This window comes from Barbus barbus (genome assembly GCF_936440315.1).
Source record: "Barbus barbus genome assembly, chromosome: 19".
NCBI classification, from domain to species: Eukaryota; Metazoa; Chordata; class Actinopteri; order Cypriniformes; family Cyprinidae; genus Barbus; species Barbus barbus.
This window is the reverse complement of record NC_136747.1, coordinates 16,579,164-16,598,023: the sequence shown is the minus strand read 5'-3', so window position 1 is coordinate 16,598,023 and position 18,860 is coordinate 16,579,164. Positions and strand designations below refer to the sequence as shown.

Sequence of the window (18,860 nt, the reverse complement as noted above, 5' to 3'; positions counted from 1 at the left end):
GATGCCTGAAACATCAAAAATTAAGTAACTGTCATTTTTGTAAACTTGCCCTGCCTTATATATTTGCCTCAGTATGCCAGTGTTGTTCCATTGTGTTCAATTGTTATCCAACAGTTATTACAAAAATATGATTTTGACATTTCAGTTTGCAGGATAAAATATGGAGACATCTAAATATCCAAACGTGTAGCATATCATATCATATAAATATCATAAACGTATGGGCAACTTAAGTTATTCAGTTGTAGCTTTATATCTGCTAGATATCACATTATAAAACATATCAAACAAGGCCTATATTCATTTACACATATAAATAAACTATTATATTACTGAAAATTACCATATTCTTTGCTATACGCCGATTTGCATTGTGTTTAGACTAATGAGGGGCAAAAGAAAGCCATTGAGGCTCAATATGCAGCGTGGCATCACATCGACAGCTGTGCTCGTTCAATAGATGGAGCAGTCGAGCTCTATAAACGGGAAAATCCGTTCGGTGAGAAGCACAGCAGCAGCTCAGGGACTCACCCAAGCCAATGGAGAGCCTGTGCCCGCGGTTTGCAAATATCAGTGTAGAGACTGGCAGTCAATCAGCACTGAGAGCCAGCACCTCATCCCATCTTTAGCACCTGCACGCGGCAAATTCTCAGGAAAAGATAAACAAAAGCATCTCTGTTTCTTCTAGAAAGCGGGACAGATCGCGGGATATAATTCGGGAAAAATACATTTTGCGAACAGCATGAAGAAAAGCCATTTGGTAAAAAGGGTGAGAATTTCATACACCGAGTCTATGATGTGAAAATATTGATTTTGAATGCTCATAATTTAATAGTTTAATTGAACAGTGACTGAGTGTAATACAGCGCAAGTATCTGTACTATGTTTAAATTAATTTAACAATGACTCCTTTGTTATGAATCGCCGAATGAGACCGTATGTTATGCTGTAGTCACTCGTGTAATCTTTTATTTTATTTAACATAATATTAAATTAGCCACACCCTTAATTGACCAACTCATTGAAAATCATTTTGGGATTTTTTTCCACTAAATAACAGAAAATTTGACTTTTATTAGGGTGCAATATATCAGGTCATAATAACATTTATTTCTTTAATTCAGCTAGTATTATTTTTTTTGTTCCCAGTATTTTTCATTATTAGTAAGTAATCCAATACCGACTACTAACCTATATTTGTAAATTTACTTTCAGTATCCTGCTTATAGGCTACCAATAGTGAGTCCAATTTAATTAGATATGGGAACTAATAGCCTATTTCTTAGTTGTAGTAGCTCAGTAGTTAATAGTGGACTATCTATTCCATCTCATTAGATAATATTACCTATTCATATGACACTAATATGCATTCCAGTTGTTGCAAGTGACATTTTTCACTAGTCACAAGAGTTTTTTTTTACTTGCCATATGACAGCAATTTGTTCTGTTAAAATCTATTACTAGTGAAACATTTTATATGTACTAATATCTAATAAATTGCTACTGAAAAACTGGATCTAGTAACTAGTAAAAGTGCTTGGAATCTGACAGAGAGACATACTGGGACTTACTGGTTAAAATACTAGTGAAAAAGATGCCAGTCACTATTGGAACAATTACTAGTAGTTAAAAAAAAGTACTAATCACAGATACTCAATAAATGTTATGATGGCTTAGCGCACAGTGCAGTGCGACGGAGATCTGTTTGAACTTGAATGCTATTATGTAAGACTGGCGACACACTAACCCGGGCCATTGTTGACACACTCAGGGTCTTCAGGATGCCAACCAGTCATCATCCCAACCAGATAAAGTAGGCTGGATCCGCAGGTTCAGTGGTAAAGGAATATTTAGGGAAATATGGCGAAACCGCTTTGTGATGCTTAAAGGAGATCATCTGTACATCTTTGAAAAAGAGGTGAGTTATTAAGATTTTAATGATTTCATGCTCAAAATGATCAACCAAAACAATGCAGGACATGTCAAATTTGCCAAAGGATACCATGTCAACTACTATATAGTGATTGTGTAGTGAGTTATATATGTTAATAATTATCATTATAATTATAAACAATAATTATGTTTGCCAAAATCTCCTGCCATTGACATAAAAGACATACTTTTGCAACATCAAAGTAATCCCTTTGACAAGCTATAATTTTCTACAATGAACAGGAATATTAATGCAACTATAAAAATTATCTTTAGTTTTTATTGTTTTTATACATAGTATATTAGGTGATATTTGGTTAAGCTTAAAATCAAGATCATTACCATACTTACCATACCATTCTTTCTTTTTGTTAATCTGTTTTTAGAAATTAACTTAAAGTAAGAAATAATTAAAGGAAGAAGAGCAAAATCCATACTTTAAAAAGACATTGATTTACATGTGGAATCAAGTGAACACAAAAAATGCAGGTGGTGTCACAGTGAAGAAGAATGTTTTCTATTTATAGTGGTAAATTATTTAAACATGGACTTTACAGAGACAAACCACACAAACATAAACTGGTCCTGCTGACACTGATGCAGCTGGCACCTTGAGTGCAGTGTTATGGGTTTATAGATCTTAAATATAAAGCATTAAGGGAAAATTAAAGTTCAAATGTTTTAATGTATTTTAATATATGAGTATATCACTAATTAATTTGATAAATGATTAGAGGAATAGCCCCCCCCCCCCCCCCCCCCCCCCTCAAAGCATAAATAAATACGTAAATGTTAGATGTGGATGAGTTTGATTTTTCATTGGAACAGAGAAATTTAACATTAAATTGCTTGCTCACCAATGAATGGGTGCCGTCAGAATGAGAGTCCAAACATCTGATAAAAAAAATCACAATAATCCACACAATTCCAGTCCATAAATTAATGTCTTATCTGTGCACATTTCTCTACCAATTAAAATGAGAAAACTATTTTATGGATAGTTGGAAGCAACCATCTAAACCCAAAATGTTAAAAACTTGAATTTGTTTCTACCAAACAGAGGTTTTCACTTCACAAGATGTTAAGTGATGGACTGGAGTAATTGTGGATTATTATGATGTTTTTATCAGCTGTTTGGACTCTCATTTTGACGGCACCCATTCACGGCAGAGGATCCATAGGTGAGCAAGTGATGTAATGATACATTTCTCCAAATCTGTTCCAATGAACAAACTAATTCTTGGAGTATATTTCAAATGTTCATTTTTGGGTGAATTATGTCTTTAATTTTATTTTGATATACATTCTATGATCATAGCAATTGAGCCTTAAATCTCTCATTCTGTCATCATACTGTCAACATTTGAATTCCCAAAATATTTTGATTTGGCATCCATGACATCATAATTTCACAAGATACCTCAGTTATTAAGTGAAATTAAAGTTGTAAAAGGAGCCACAGATCAGATTATTAGCATTCTGTGTACCTACTTCCAGCCCTGTGAATTCTTCCACTGGTCAGGCAAGCAAGGTTATTTTTATAATATCAGAACACAATGTCGGCAGGTTGCATCAGTCTGAGTATGTGCGCTACAGGTCTGTCCTCTGGTGATCGCTGCCTTTAGGCTGTGTACTGTTTGCCATGGTTGTCTATAGTACTGATAACGCTATGCACCGCTGCACTTGACATTCCTTCAGTGCTCAAGGTAGACCTGTTCTTGCCAGAATGATGTCACTTGACATAACTCTTCAATTGATCTCACTCATATAGCATAGTGAAGCACATCTCATGCAACAGGAGTCGTAAAGGCTGCGATCTTTCCTGACTCCCAAGTGAATCATTTGAAGCTTATACATGTAGACAGCTGAGCATCTATAACTGTGTTCAAAGTGCTTCTTTTCAAGCTCTCTCTATATATCTGGTGTAAATAATTGATGCACAAGTCTAGTATTATTCACTGTATTCAGGCTGATCAGTCATGGCTGTGAGTGCATCGTGTGCAAATGGATCATATGTAAACATGTACTGAGGATTTACCCATAAACAGTGTAGAGTCACAGAAATCTGTAAATGTGTCAATATGGCACAAAACATCATATATTCAAGATACTGCAGTGCTCAACAATTAGGATTTGTTTGTACTGTGGGAGAGCCCTATGAAATCCATTTTAGTTGTTCCCAAATTCCATTTTTTTCATTTAAATTTTTCTGGATTCTAGACTCTATTCGTTAAATTAAATTTTATTAATCAAATCTCTAATTAATTGAAATAATGACTTATTTACTAATTAATTGAAACTTACACAATTTCACCGCAATTTATTACAATTTTAACAAAAATTACATTTTTAAAGCCCTATGAAATTCTCAATTTCTCAAATTCAGTTTTATTTTCACCAAATTCTGTGTTTTCCATTAATTTTCTGAATTCCATTTTAATAGTTTCATTAAATTATAATAATTAACAGCATATCTAATTAACTGATTTTATTAAAAAATATATATTTATTATTATTTTATCTATTTAGTTTTTTAAATACGGTGTTGTGTATTTACATTTTTCTGCTAAATAAATTCTGGTAAATATATTTTCTGGTAAATATTCCTTAAAAAATAAAGTTTTAATTATTTTATTAGTAGTAGTAATACTATCATTACATTAGTTCAGAAAATTTATAGCATTAACATGTTTTTTATCAACATATTTTTACATCAGAAAATTGAAAATCATTTACATGGTGAGGTATTTGTTCTTGTTATGTGTGTGTGTATGTTCACATGCTGCCTGAAACAACAAGCAGCATGTGAACCTGTGCTTGTGTCATGGATTTTGTGTCAGTGCCTGTACCAAAGATCCCTGAAGGTTCTGGAAGTTGCTTACAGATATTCAGTTGAATTCAATTTCCGGTTCATTATAGGAGCAACAAATCTTCACAATTGAATCATTTGCTCACTTGAAGCATGTGTAGAGGGATGGTTGTAATTTTCATGGAAGTGTAGTAGCTTGTTTCTGTCACTGCCTGTAGGCCTTCATCAGTTATCATGGAAACTATACAGCGGTGCCCTTGTTTTTCTCATTAAAGTGACATAAATGGTTTTAAGAGTTGAGAAGGCAGTTGCATATCCCTCATTCACACAGCTGCTGTTTTTTAAATGACGTTGTTATTTACATTAAAAGATTCCAGACCCAGCTGCACTGGGGATGCTCTGAATCCAGTGTCACATCATCATAAGAAACCCATGTAAACAAACCACATACAACATTTAAATTAAGGGTTGCTGCAATGTATGGCCTGTTAGTGGCACAAATAAGAAACAGGTAAGCTTTTTAAGTTTACCATGAACAGGAATATTAATAGTAGGGGTGTGCGATATGACGATTTTTGATCGTGGACGATAAAAATGTCTCCACGATCTGCTTTTTAAGAAATATCGTAGTATCGCGCTACCGCGCACATTGTCAAATACAGTTCTGGCGCCGCGGTCTCTATATACTGTACAACACGACATACAGCAGTAGAGTTACTCAGACAGGACACTGCACTTATTCGCGATCGCAAAAGTACATTATTTGCACACAAGCCTTGCTGGTTAAATGTTTAATTCGCGCGCTGGTCTGACGTGCGCTTGTTCTGAGCGCATACACCTGAAGCACGCGCACTAAAACGCCTGTCTAACAGCGCCTGATTACTCAACTAAGTTATATTTTGCGCTAATACTGTCAAAACACACAAGGTTTACATACAGACTGAGTTGGTTATCTCTAAAATGAAAGTAAATAGTTAAGAGAGAAACGGATGCGTGCCTGTATATTAGATGCGTGCAGCTCTTAAAGGGACAGGACACTAAACGTGCTGTCGACTGTCATTAAAGGGATAGTTCACCCTAAAATTTAATTTCTGTCATTATTTACTCAGTGGAAAACCAAACAGTTGCTGGTCTACATTGACTTTGATAGTAGGAAAGAAAAATCCTATGGAAGTCACTGAGGACCAGCAACTGTTTGGTTTTCCACCTTCTTCAAAATAGCATTTATAAATGTTCAGCACAAGAAAGAAACTCATTCCGGTTTAAAACAACTTTTGAGTAAATGATGATATAAAAATACAACATTATGACAGAATTGACAGACAGATGACAGAATATTAATTTGTGGGGGAACTATTCATTTAACGTTAACAAAACAACAAAACGCAAAAGAGAAAAATCACTCACTATTCTTGACTGAAAAACTTTAATACAGTTGCTTTAGGAATCAGTCTATCTAGTGTTTTATTTTTATATTTGTTCATTCAATTTCATTGAATGCTCTGCTAAATACACCTATTGTACCTGAAAATAAAGCACTGTTTGTTTTATTTGTATATTATGTGTATTTGTAATGTGTATCTTTGTTCTTATTTTTTAATAAGAAAAATAAAATAATGACAAAGATTTTTTATCTTCACCCACTTTGGCCTAAATATCTGCCATGCATCTTTGTCTTTCTAGTTTGGCTGTAATGCTCAGACAACTTGTAAAACTAAAATAGTAAAACTAACAAAGAATCGTGATAAAAATCGTGAATCGTGATATTTCTATAAAAAATCGTGATATGATATTTTTCCCATATCGCCCACCCCTAATTAATAGAACTCTAAAAATTGTCTTTAGTTTTTATTGTTTTTATACATAGTATATTAGGTGATATTTGGTTAAGATTTAAATCAAGATCATTACCATACCATTCTTTCTTTTTGTTAATCTGTTTTTGTTATGTGTGTGTGTATGTATTTGTATATTTCATGTATATTATCATTTACTCACTCTATACAGTATATAGGCCTTTATAAAATAGTATGTGCATATTATTATATATCTACAATTAAGTATGTTATTGTTAAATTAATAAGATTTTATATGTATATATATATATATACACACACACACACACATACATATACATTTATTAGATATAAGATTTTACCTTTCTTTTATATGAAATAAATAAGGTGTCACTCAGTCTAATCATCTGTGTTAATTCTGATATTTGAACACTCGCTCACATCCATTTGGCAGGACAAATACTTTCAGGTTTACTTATGGGGTTTATTTTAATTATGTCTATTTTAGGAAAATTGGTTGACCTCAAAATAATGCAGTCAACCAGATTACAGAACGCTCTAAACACGTGATTCGAGGGGATTCTGCAAATCTATTTCCACCTTTAATTCCTGCCTGGTCGTAGAAGTAAAACTAGGCAAGTAATTGCAGTGTTCACTTCATGTTTACTACACTGTAATCTCTTTACAACCTGAAACAGTCATATGGTTGCATGTCTTAGTAAAATACCAGTTCACAATGCCTCGAAAACCATACCTCTTCTGAAATCCTTGTGAATTTCAGGAAAAAAGCATCAAGAGAATGTAATATTCATGGGAGTACTCTTTGCGTTTTAGTCCTTATATCTAGTAGTTGATGGAGTTACCTCCGTCAAAATGAAGATGGTCGGTTAGTGGGTTATTTTTGGAGGTGGTTAATCCAGAGATCAGGATGGCCCCCTGCCGGGAACGTGCTGTGCCAACAGTGGGGGAGTGAAATATTGATGTGGTGAAGAGAGGCCAGGCTCTTTTCCTCCAGGGGTCTTTTGCCCCATATTAGCATCACTAGTACGCTCGTTCTCAGAGTGTGCGCTCACTCACATTTAAATGTGTGACCCCAGGAGGCCATCTGGAGGCATACAGTTACACAGATTACCTTTGGCCATATGTGCCAGGGAGGATGCTACCTACATTTCACTCTTTATTGTAAAACCGGTGGTTTTCTAAACACAACCACATTTAAAGCAGAATATGATATTGCAGTCATATTAACTAGAGATGTTATAATCAGGCCGGTTTGCTTGTGCCTGCTCTATGATCACAGATCACTTTGATCTTTGTACTTTAATCTCAAGCTCACTGACACCAGATTCCTTTGTTGCGTATTTCCGTTGGTATGGTGAATGCTTGGTAACCATGCAGAACTCTGACCCAAAATGTCTGTTTATCTTTTTTTGGTCCGTGTGACATCACATAGTGCATGTTAATACCTCTAGCATTGAGTTTTTGAGTTAGTCTCAGCAGAAACTCGTGACCCTCATTGTGTCTCTGTGGGATTTAAACTCCCACCGTGAGTGTTTCCTTCCTCGGGTTCAGTGAAATGTACCACTTTTTCACCACAGTCAGCTATAATGAGGACTGACCTTTCTTAAAATGAGGCATTTACACAGATGGGTCACTGGTTGAATAATTAGAGGAGGAGCTGGACTAACTTAAAACCGTTTGGAGCATCTGTCTTGATTTCTGGTGAAAAATATGTATATATCTGTCACGTGTCGGTTTCCTTTTAGTTCTGTTTTGCCCTTATTTGGTTTTTCCTGTCATTAGTTTAATCACTGTTCTTTCAGTTCACATGTGTGATATTAATTATCTTGGTTCCTCGTTTGGTTGGTCCCTTTAAAAGTCCTGAGTTCTCCCCTAGTCTTTGTCTGAGCTTAATGTTGTTTAATGGTGTTAGTGTGTTGAAGCTGATTAAAAAGATTTCTGTTTCATTATTCCTTCGTCCACAACCACACAGACCGTAACAATAGTCTATTTGTACTATTTGGCATGAAAAGAGAATATATTCTGAGTTATATGTGTCTGAGGTTTGTGCTGTTCTTGAGGTTTCATTGAGTAAGCATCATAAGAAAAATAATGTACTCACACCTAAATAATTTTCAAATAATAAATTCACATTGGATGATATAATGTGATACACATTCAGAAGTTGTGGTCAGTGAGATTTTTCCAAAAGAAACAAATAATATTGTTCTATGTATTATTCAGATAATCTTAAAGGGATAGTTCACCCAAAAATAAAGATTCTATCATTAATTACTCACCCTCATGCCGTTCCAAACCCATAAGACCTTCGTTCATCTTTGGAACACAAATTAAGATATTTTGATGAAATCCAACAGCTTTCTGACTCTGCAGACAGCAATGGAACTACCACGTTCAAGGCCTAGAAACGTAGTAAGGACATTATTAAAATAGTTCATGTAACATCAGTGATTCAACCTTAATGTTATGAAGCTATGAGACCTTTTTGTTTGCAAAGAAAACAAAAATAAAGAGATTATTCAACAATTTCTTCTCTTCCGTATCAGTCTTTAACACGTGTTCCCGGGAGTACCATGACTCAATTATCATTTTTGAGTGAACTATCCCTTTAAATGAGGGTGCAGATGTTTTGTTACTTTATGAAAAATAAATGTTTATTGGGATTTGTGATTTAGTGTTCTGTCAGCATGGATTGAGCCTTTAATGATCTCACAGCAGTGTTCTGTTGAACATTAATTATTGCTGTCCTTGGAGCTAAAATCAATATGTCCCACCATGATTCACTGTTGTCTGACAGTTGGCCTGGGAAAGCACTGCTGATCATTTCAATTAATGATAACAATTGTTTCTAGCTTCAGGCCTGGTGATGGCCTGTGTCTGTGTGCTGATGCTGCTGTTCTTGTGTCCAGATGAAGAATGATGGGAAGACTCATGAAGTGTTTGACCTGGCACAGTATGAGCGCTCGGAGGAACTGCGAAAGGCCAAGAGCCATAGCAAGAAGAACCACAGTAAATTTACTCTGCTTCGCCGCCAACACCCTGGAAACAAGGTAAGAACAAAACATGATGTTTTGGTTCAAAAATTAGGGTATAATTCAATTTGTGAGGTCTGGTTTTAACCAGTTTCTTAATTTATTGCACAGTAAAAAAAGAGAAGAAGAACTGTGTCAGTCAACATCAAAGTACTTTTTGATGAAATTTTAAAAGAGATCATATCCTGCATAACTTCAAAAACATGAAGATTTTGCAATGAGCAACTGATTCCTTAGTGAAAAGATCAAGGAAAATTAGTTTGTATTTGTTTTTTCCAAAGACCCTAAAAATGTATGTTTGGAAATTCAAAATAACATCATCATTTATTTTAAAATCTTTGGTAGTTCATATTTTAATATATTTTTTACTCCATTAGAGCCCCAATCTTGTATTTCTGGCCGTCAGTCCAGAGGAGAAGGAATCTTGGATCAATGTTTTAAATAATGCTATTACCAGAGCTAAGAATCGTGTGCTGGATGAGGTGAGTACAGACATGTCAAATATTCTTTATTTATTCCTTGCTGTTTAATGATCATCTTCTCACCTATGTTTTAGCTTTCCCACTCCTGCAGTCTCTTCCCACACTCTTTCCTCTCATTAGTCAGCCTTTTTCTGTATATATTTCTTTCTCTTTTATATTCTAGTGCTAACCCTCTTCCACTTCTTGTTCGATTTTTCTGTCTTCCTGCCATTATTTGTGTTTTGAACTTTTAGGATACTAGAAATGAAATTATTTTACAAAAGCAATAAATGTGGAAAAAAATTACCTACTTTTTTTGACATACCCATGAAAACATTTTGGCTAAGCACTGTTAAACCATCAATATTATTATATTTAATTATATATTATTATATTATATATTGTTATTACATGACTGTGTGAAATATTATTATATTAAAATATATGTAATTGATACAATACATTAGATATAATTTTTTTCTCTATTATATATATATATATATATATATATATATATATAGGGGTCAGTAATTTTTAAATGTTTTACTAAATGTAAAATTAATTTCCTCATTAAGAAATTAACTTTTTATTCAGAAAGGATGTATTAAACTGATCAAGACTTACAGTAAAGACTTTTACATTTTTTACAAAAAAAATATATATTTCAAATAAATGCTGTCCTTTTGAACTTTCTATTTATCAAAGAATAATTTTTAACATTGATAATAAGAAGAAATGTTTCTTGAGCACCAAATTAGCATATATAGAATGATTTCTCATGGATCGTCTGGCACTGAGAACTGGAGTAATGGCTGCTGAAAATTCAGCTTTGCATCACAGGAATAAATTACATTTTAAAATATATTAAAATAGAATTAAAAAAAGTAGAATAATATTTCACAGTATTACTTTTTATTTTTTTTATTTTTTGTCAAATGCAGCCTTGAGCATAAGAGACTTCTTTTCAAAGTCTTCTTTATTGCTCTAGCCACAATAATTAAAATGAGTTTTCTAATGATCTTCTCTAATGATGAAAATGATCTAATAGAAACTCATAACAACAACTTTATGTGTAGGAAAGGATTTTACACAGTCTTGTTTTCACTTGTAAAATTACTGCATTTCATATAGAAACCCACTTGTGTGAATTTAACATCATCTGCATATAGAACCTTCTATTTATAAATCTGCAAATTCATTTTCACACCTACAACTGCTGGATAAAACTGAGATGAAATTGAGACTAATTAAGACTTGATGTCATATAGGCCTTTTGTGTTGTGTAAATTAGAAACCATATAAAGCTGCTGAAAATGACTATGTTAATATAGTAAAAATGATCTCAGCTCCAGTTTTGTTTTGTTTTTCTTTGCAGGTCACAATTGAGGAGGAGAGTCTTCTGGTTCACCCTACACGCGATCGGGCCAAGATCCCACTTGGGCGCCGTTTGCCCACGCGGGGTCATCTCATGGCTGTGGTGGGTGGCATTCTTGTTTAGACTTTGATTCAGATGACTGTTGTTGTTTGTCTGTTAATACTGTTGTGTGCCGGTGGAAATGTAATGACTACATGGCACTAGGTGGTTGTTTGGAGCAGTAGTGATGAAACTTATATGCAGCTATTTATAACTAGACTGCATAACAGATAGTCCAGAAAACTTTACTGAAACCTAACTATTTAAATGTATTTTACACATAATATGAATGTTTACCTTTCAGTTGTATCTCTTTGACTAGGATTCTGTTATTTAATTTATCTGTCGTTTTGCATCTAAATTGTCAAAATGCTTTTAATGACCCCCAATAAAAGTTTTGGGGTTAGTAAGATTTATTTATTTATTTAAGAAATTAGTTTTCTTTATTAGTTGTCTATTTCTGCAAGGGTGCATTAATCTGATCAAAACATACAGTAAAGACTTCATTTCTATTTTAGAGATGTTTTATTTCAAATAAACAGCCCTGAACTTTTTATTAATCAAAGCATCCTTTTTTTAATGTACTCCACTGTTCAAAAGTTTGGGGTAAATAAGGTGTTTTAAAATAATTCATACTTTTATTCACCAGAGACCAAAGATGCATTAAACTGATTTAAAATGCCAGTAAAGACTTGTTTTTAATATTGCAAATAAATTCTGTTCTTCAGATTTTTCTATTCATCAAAGAATGCTGACAAAAATGCACCATGCGTTCCACAAAAATATTAAGAAGCACAACTGTTTTCAACATTGATAAAAATATTAATTGTTTCTTAAGCACCAAATCCTCAATGATTTTTGAAGGATCATGTAACACTGAAGACTGCTGAGAATTCAGCTTTGGCATCACAGGAATACATTTCATTTTAAAATATATTAAAGTAGAGAACAGTTCTTTTAAATTGTAATATTATTTAATAACATTGCCATTTACTGTATTTTTGATCAAATAAATCCAGCCTTGCTGACTTATAAAAAACATGTAAAACATCTTACTGACCCCAAACCTACATGTACATACATTTGGTTTAATATTTTTAAAATGAATCTTAAATCAGGCATATCTGCTAGAAAAACAAATAAAAGCGAGTGCCTCTTTAATAGAAAAAAATTGTGTTTCATGCTTTCTTGTTTTAGGCCTCGGCCTCCTCTGATGGAATGCTGACACTGGATTTGGTAAATGAGGAGGATGCTGGTTTGCTGGATGCTGATTGGGATGGGTGGTTGAAGGACCATCAGGTCAGCCTGGATAAACTGGCTCCTGGCCGTCGACGTGCTGGCACTGATGCTTCCAGGCCGCCGGCCTCCATTACAGATGGCAAGGTGAAAACCAGCAGCTTGCCACGCAGGAGCGAGTTCTCCTGGAGCCATGAAAACCAGCCTCACACACCTCAAAACGAGAAGAAGTTAGCTCAGGGCCGTAACCGATGTGCTTCCATGGATGACGCTCTGTCCCGAGGAGAGAGAAAACCAAACAGGAAGAATGGGGTCCAGGCAACACTGGCCCAGAGTCCCACGGGCCACCTGCAGGAACTAATCAGCCAGCGGCTGCAGAGGACTCAAGAGCTGCTAGCGGAAATTCAGGAACAGGAACCCCATTGGGGAAGGATGGGATCTTATCCCTACTTAAGAGGCATTGACTCCCCCCGTCTCCGCCACCTCAAGGGCTCTGATTCACCGCAATCCAAGGGCTCAAGCTCACATAGTTCACGCCACAGCAAAGGCACAGACTCACCCTCAGTGAGGTTGAAAGATTCACCTGGTTCCAAAGGGAAAGAATCGCCACATGTGAAGTCAAAGGACTCGCCCCATTTTAAGTCATCCAAATCCCCTCATTCTAAGAGCGCACTTCGTTCAAAGAGCATCGACTCACCCGATTCAAAAGCATCAAGTTCACCCCATACGAAATGCATCGATCTGACCCACATTAAAGGTTCAGACTCGCCTCTGTCCACTGGCTCAAACTCGCCCCATATGAAGTCTACAGACCCCACTTTTTTTCGGATCTCTTACTCGCCCCATTTCAGAAGCATGAAGGGTGCTGATTCTCCTCTCAGTGAAGCTTTGGACTGGGACAGCAGGAGGGCAGCTGCTGAGCGGCTCTTACAAGAGGCCATTTCCTCCTGGCGAGAAGCTAGAGAGGTTCTGGCTGAGGTAAAGGAGCTACAAGCCAGACAGCAGCGGGCAGAGCACAGTAAAACTGGAACACCCACAACACCCTCACAGAATCGCAAGCAAAAAAGCCCCTGACCAAATCTTTAGTCGGTAGTGCTTTCCAAGACTTGTGAGCCTTTACAATGAATGCAAGGAAGGAGAACAATAGATGGAACTTTCCGTCTTGCCCACATCACAAACCAGTGTTCTGTCTTTTGTTTATATATTAACTGTTGTTCCTCTAACACCTCAACCCTTTGTCTTTGCACTTTGAACAATTGTATTTTTACTTGTGACTCTTTCAAGGCTGTACTACTTCTTTTGGTGTTGGTAATGTGTAATGCTACTCATGAGTAAACTGGTATATGGTTCTCTCTTTGCAAAAACAGCTCAGGTGAAAAAAAACTGATGGGAAGGTTAAGCTTTGTGTGGAAACAAATGTTTCAGGTAAAAGTTAGCAATGGTCTTAGACACAAATGCATTTTAGCAAGTCTATACTCCCCAATATCAAGTGGATCGATTATAATAAGCATTTAAGAATATTTGTATATTTCCCCCCAAATTACTAAAGATGCACACATTTAAAAAATAAAATGTTTTTTCTTGTTACTGAAGTTTTTATTTAACAGAGTTTGAGTAACTCAAGCAGTCTTGTTGATAGGAGTGGAAGATCCTAGCTCTTGATTCGTGATTCAATAATGTTTTTGATTCGATTCCGATTCATTTGGTCAATTTTGCTTACGAATTCTTAGATATATATGTCTTCAACGTACTCATATTCACAGCTCAAGTACAATATGATTTCTTTTGTCATGGCGCTGAATATTATAAGCTATATTTTGTTGAATTAGTTATACACAGAATTGGGAGTTATACAAAACATCAGTACTATTGGAACACCGCATGTCCAATCAAATTAGGGTTAACAGGAACTATCTGTTCCATATACCATGCTTTTATTCAACAATACTAATGTGACAGAATTAGATTATTAATTAGACACAATTAGTCAAGACAGTTTTTTTTTTTTGTCACACAAATGTATCCATATGCCTTAGAAACAGGCTTTGCTAGGCGAATCTAGCCGGATACTACTCTTACACTTGAATTGCATCATTCTGAGATTCATTTTTCATAAGGCAGGTTGACCCCCTCATTTTAGAGGCTTGCTGTTGTTTTGAATAATTACTGTACTGAATTCCATCAAAGAATACCTATGAATGGGATACATTGTGATTTGAAGAAGCTGCTTATTAACATCTTTTGTTCGTCTGGATGAATAGTAATTATGAGGTCATAATTACAGGCCTGATCATCAGTTACTGATATGAGCTCAAATCAGGTGAGTGGGTGAACAGAGTCAACAAATGCCCTTGTGCTCAGTCAGCGCACTGTTTTGAGCCATCTAATAGAACTTACAGTCTATAATTGTAACAGAAATTAAAGTGTTTATTAGGAAACACAAGTACCCATTAGATTATGGCTGTTCTGAAAGCCCAGAGTTTTAGCCATATTAGATGACAAAATGAGCATAAATCATAGACCACTAAATTAATTATGACTGTAATCTAGGCCACAGCTATCCAAAGCAGGCTTGACTTCAGCATGCCAGGTTTAACATGAAAAGCTTATTCACATCACTAAATGTATGGCTAATTAAATTTGGTTTAATGCCAAGCGAGGTCGTGGCGTACAGCTTTTAACCTCATTGCTCTACCACCCACCTCTCATGTGCTCTTTAACATTAAAGACAACATGAGTACTATAACAGTGACAGATTCTGATAATATGACAAAACTAAAACACATTTAAACTAAAAAAAAAAAAAGTTCTCATCTTTATTCACTGCCCTGAAAAAAGCCCTCCTGTGAACTAAATGTAGATAGATAGATTTGTGTGCATACACTGTATATACTGTATATATATATATATATATAGAGAGAGAGAGAGAGAGAGATTAAATATATTTATTTTAAAACATTTTAAAATGTAATTTATTTAGCAACAAAGCATTAAATTGATCAAAAGTGAAACTAAAGACGTTTATAATGTTACAAAATATTTCAATTTAAAATGCATCAGTTTCCACAAAAATATAAAGCAGCAAAAACAGAGTTCAGCAGTGATACTAAGAACAATTATTGATAACAGCCCAAATAATACTTAATAACTGAGCACCAAATCAGCATATTAGAATGATTTCTGAATAATAATGTGATACTGAAGACTGGAGTAATGGCCGCTGAAAATTCAACTTTGCCATCACAGGAGTTAATTACATTTTAAAACACTTATTTTAAATTTTAATATTATATTACTGTTTTTACTTTATTTTGGATTGAATAAATATAACCTTGGTGAGAATTTTTTTTTTTTTAATACATTAAAATATTTTAATTATTTCAAACAATTGACAGATATTGTTTATTATATTATATTATATAGAAAATGTATGCAGCACATCCTTTAGCACATCTGTTCAGTGATGCACTTAATGCATTCAGATGCATTCAGTCTGAGTAACAGCCATGTGTACACTATACATGTTAGTATTCATAGTGTACTCATGTGAAACATCACTGACACACTTTAGGGTATGATACAAAACTGAGTCATCCTCTTGGCCCAGTTCCAGTCCACGAAGAATCCAGTTCATTGTGTGGAGCTTTAAAGTCTTATCATCAAAATCTGTGGTATGGCCGGATGCAAAATGTTGTTGTTATATATGGAAACTAATGGTTTAAATAACTCCCAGGCCTACTCACTTACTCATAATAGCCTGCAAACATTTCTATAATGCATTTAGTATTCTCAATTTCATATTGCAATATTATATATCCATGTTATCATGCACTATATGAATTTGCGTAATTTAAAACAATACAAATGTTTGCCTCATTACAATTAAATGGCAAATCTGATCGATGAGCACTACTTGAAACACATTATCTAATGTGTGTGAACTGATTCTGTTGCATGACTAGAATAAATGATTTATGTCCCACTCCCCTCTGTTTCTCACTTCTAACAATTCTTAATAACATCTGGGGCCTGTGAATATCAGCACTACAGTTCCTCACAAAAAAAGCTGTGTAGATTTGTAATCAAAAAGAGATTATGTAGCATCCAACATGGTATACATTTGAAGGGCTGCTTTGCTTTCACATGTATTTTTTATGGGGCTCATGTTAACATTCCTGGAGAAGGAAGCATTCTGAAGGGTTATTTTGTATGCAGGGCTTGAACTCGAGCGGATGAGCGACACCTGATTCACACAGAGGCAACCGATTCATCTGGGCCAATGAGAGCGTGTATGTAAGTGTGAGTGGAGGGGGGGGGGGGTTGCTTTGTGACTCATTAGCCTTGCAGCATCTGGTTTTGGTGAGCTTCTACTGATTCAATAGATTACTAGAGACATCCCAGAGACGTCATTATTTGGTTTGAAGCCTGAAGCTAAATTGTATAGCCTTACTCACCCTAAAATTGTATTTCTGCATAGGAGAAAGGCTTAGAAAGAATGGCTGTTGAATGTGACCTATATTCACAAATAGATCAGACAGTGCCAACACCGCGTGGGATTCATATGATTTGTGCCTTGTGCATTTGTTTATAAGTAAGATGTATGCTCAATTAATCAAATCAAACCAGTTTACTTCAGTAAGGTGACTCTCACTGAATTCTGGTTCATTTTCATATATTTAGGTATTAATAGTTTTTTCCAGATAACAATACATTAGAGCATTAGCATTAGAGGGTTTCAGTGCAGTGGGTTTGTGAGTTGATGAAAAGGTAATAATAATTTCTGTCAAATCAAATGAAAATAAATAAATCGGGCCGCACGTTAATTTCTATCTGATTCACTGTATTCCGTGTCCCAGAGTGGCTCAGTTCACAGAAAATGCAGTAAGCTCCATCTCGTCTTATACGCTAAGTTTGGGAATGCAACGTGTGTTAGATTTCTTTATTTACACATTTAATTTGCATTATTTCCAACATTTTGTGGACAAACGTTTCCTGTTTTACAAGTTTGAGGATTTGAAATATAAACAAAAAAATTTGGAAAACAAATATGGAAATTTTGGGAAATTTTGAAAAAGAATTCAAATATAATCAAATTTTATTTTATTCTAATCATAAAATATTCATGGTTTATTGTACAGTGCAACTGTAATTTATAAAAGTTTTTCTATTGGTTTGAGTCCAATGGAAAGTTTAACTGCAAAAACAAAACACTTATTAATAAAAGATGAAATACTTTATTTATTTACTGGTGTGTCATGTCACTATTAAACGACATCAGGAACCATGAACTTTGAATAGCTTTCCAAGCTACAAGATATATTTTAAAGTAATTAAAACAGCCATTAAAGATACTTAAAGGGATCATGAACTGCCTTTGTTTTTTATTTTGTACTGTTCTCTGAGGTCCAAATATATTATTAAGATTTTTACATCAAAAAACATAATTTAGAAGTAATAGGCTATTCTCTGCCCTGTTTTTAACCCCCCTCATCATAATGCTCTGTTTGAATGGTAAGATGGATTATAGACTCAAAAGTAAACATCCATTGCTCTGATTGGCTAACAGCTGTTTATGTTTGACAGCCTACATCCTTCATAGATGGATACTGCTGTGATTTTGGTTAAAAATGCATAAATACTCAATACATATCAAATGATCTGTAATAACAGACAAAGCAATAGTGACCACATAATAAAAACAGTTACTCACACTTGTGTGTTGCCACATTACTGTTGGATCTAATATATACGGCACAGCATCATCTTTTAGTTTCAATCTTTCTGAAAATGTCTGCTTCAAACTGTGCCTAGTTTGTAAACGAATCCACAGTAAAATGAAATGAAAAAAGGACCAAGACCTTACTGATGCATTTTATAGTTTGGTTTCTGCGTTGGTTTTTCATCATTTACCTACTACATGTGCGAACCGGTGGGCGGGGCTAAACAGTAATGTAGAAGCAGGCATTGATCTTCTGTGGAGGCGGTGTTTAGCCACGCTATGATGTCATAAAGTGGCACATTTTGGAAGACTGGCTTCAATATAAGCTGTTTTTTGACTAATGACAAAGTTTTAAGTTCTGAAACTTGAATGTTTTTATAGAACAATGAGTTCTCATACAGTGGTGGAGGCAGAAAGTTGTTGGTGGGTGGGCGGACCTG

The 18,860-nt window shown here is 34.9% G+C and overlaps 1 protein-coding gene across 1 annotated transcript; it reads left to right on the top strand.

Annotated features, from left to right (window-relative positions):
• The first annotated feature begins 529 nt into the window (after positions 1–529).
• On the top strand, positions 530–14,287 carry LOC306884899 (pleckstrin homology domain-containing family O member 1-A-like). Its single transcript, XM_079441138.1, has 6 exons — positions 530–769; positions 1,772–1,918; positions 9,468–9,608; positions 9,968–10,072; positions 11,427–11,528; positions 12,663–14,287. The coding sequence occupies exons 1-6, from the start codon at positions 743–745 to the stop codon at positions 13,773–13,775; spliced, it is 1,635 nt and encodes a 544-aa protein (XP_079297264.1). The 5' UTR covers positions 530–742; the 3' UTR covers positions 13,776–14,287.
• Positions 14,288–18,860: the final 4,573 nt, after the last annotated feature.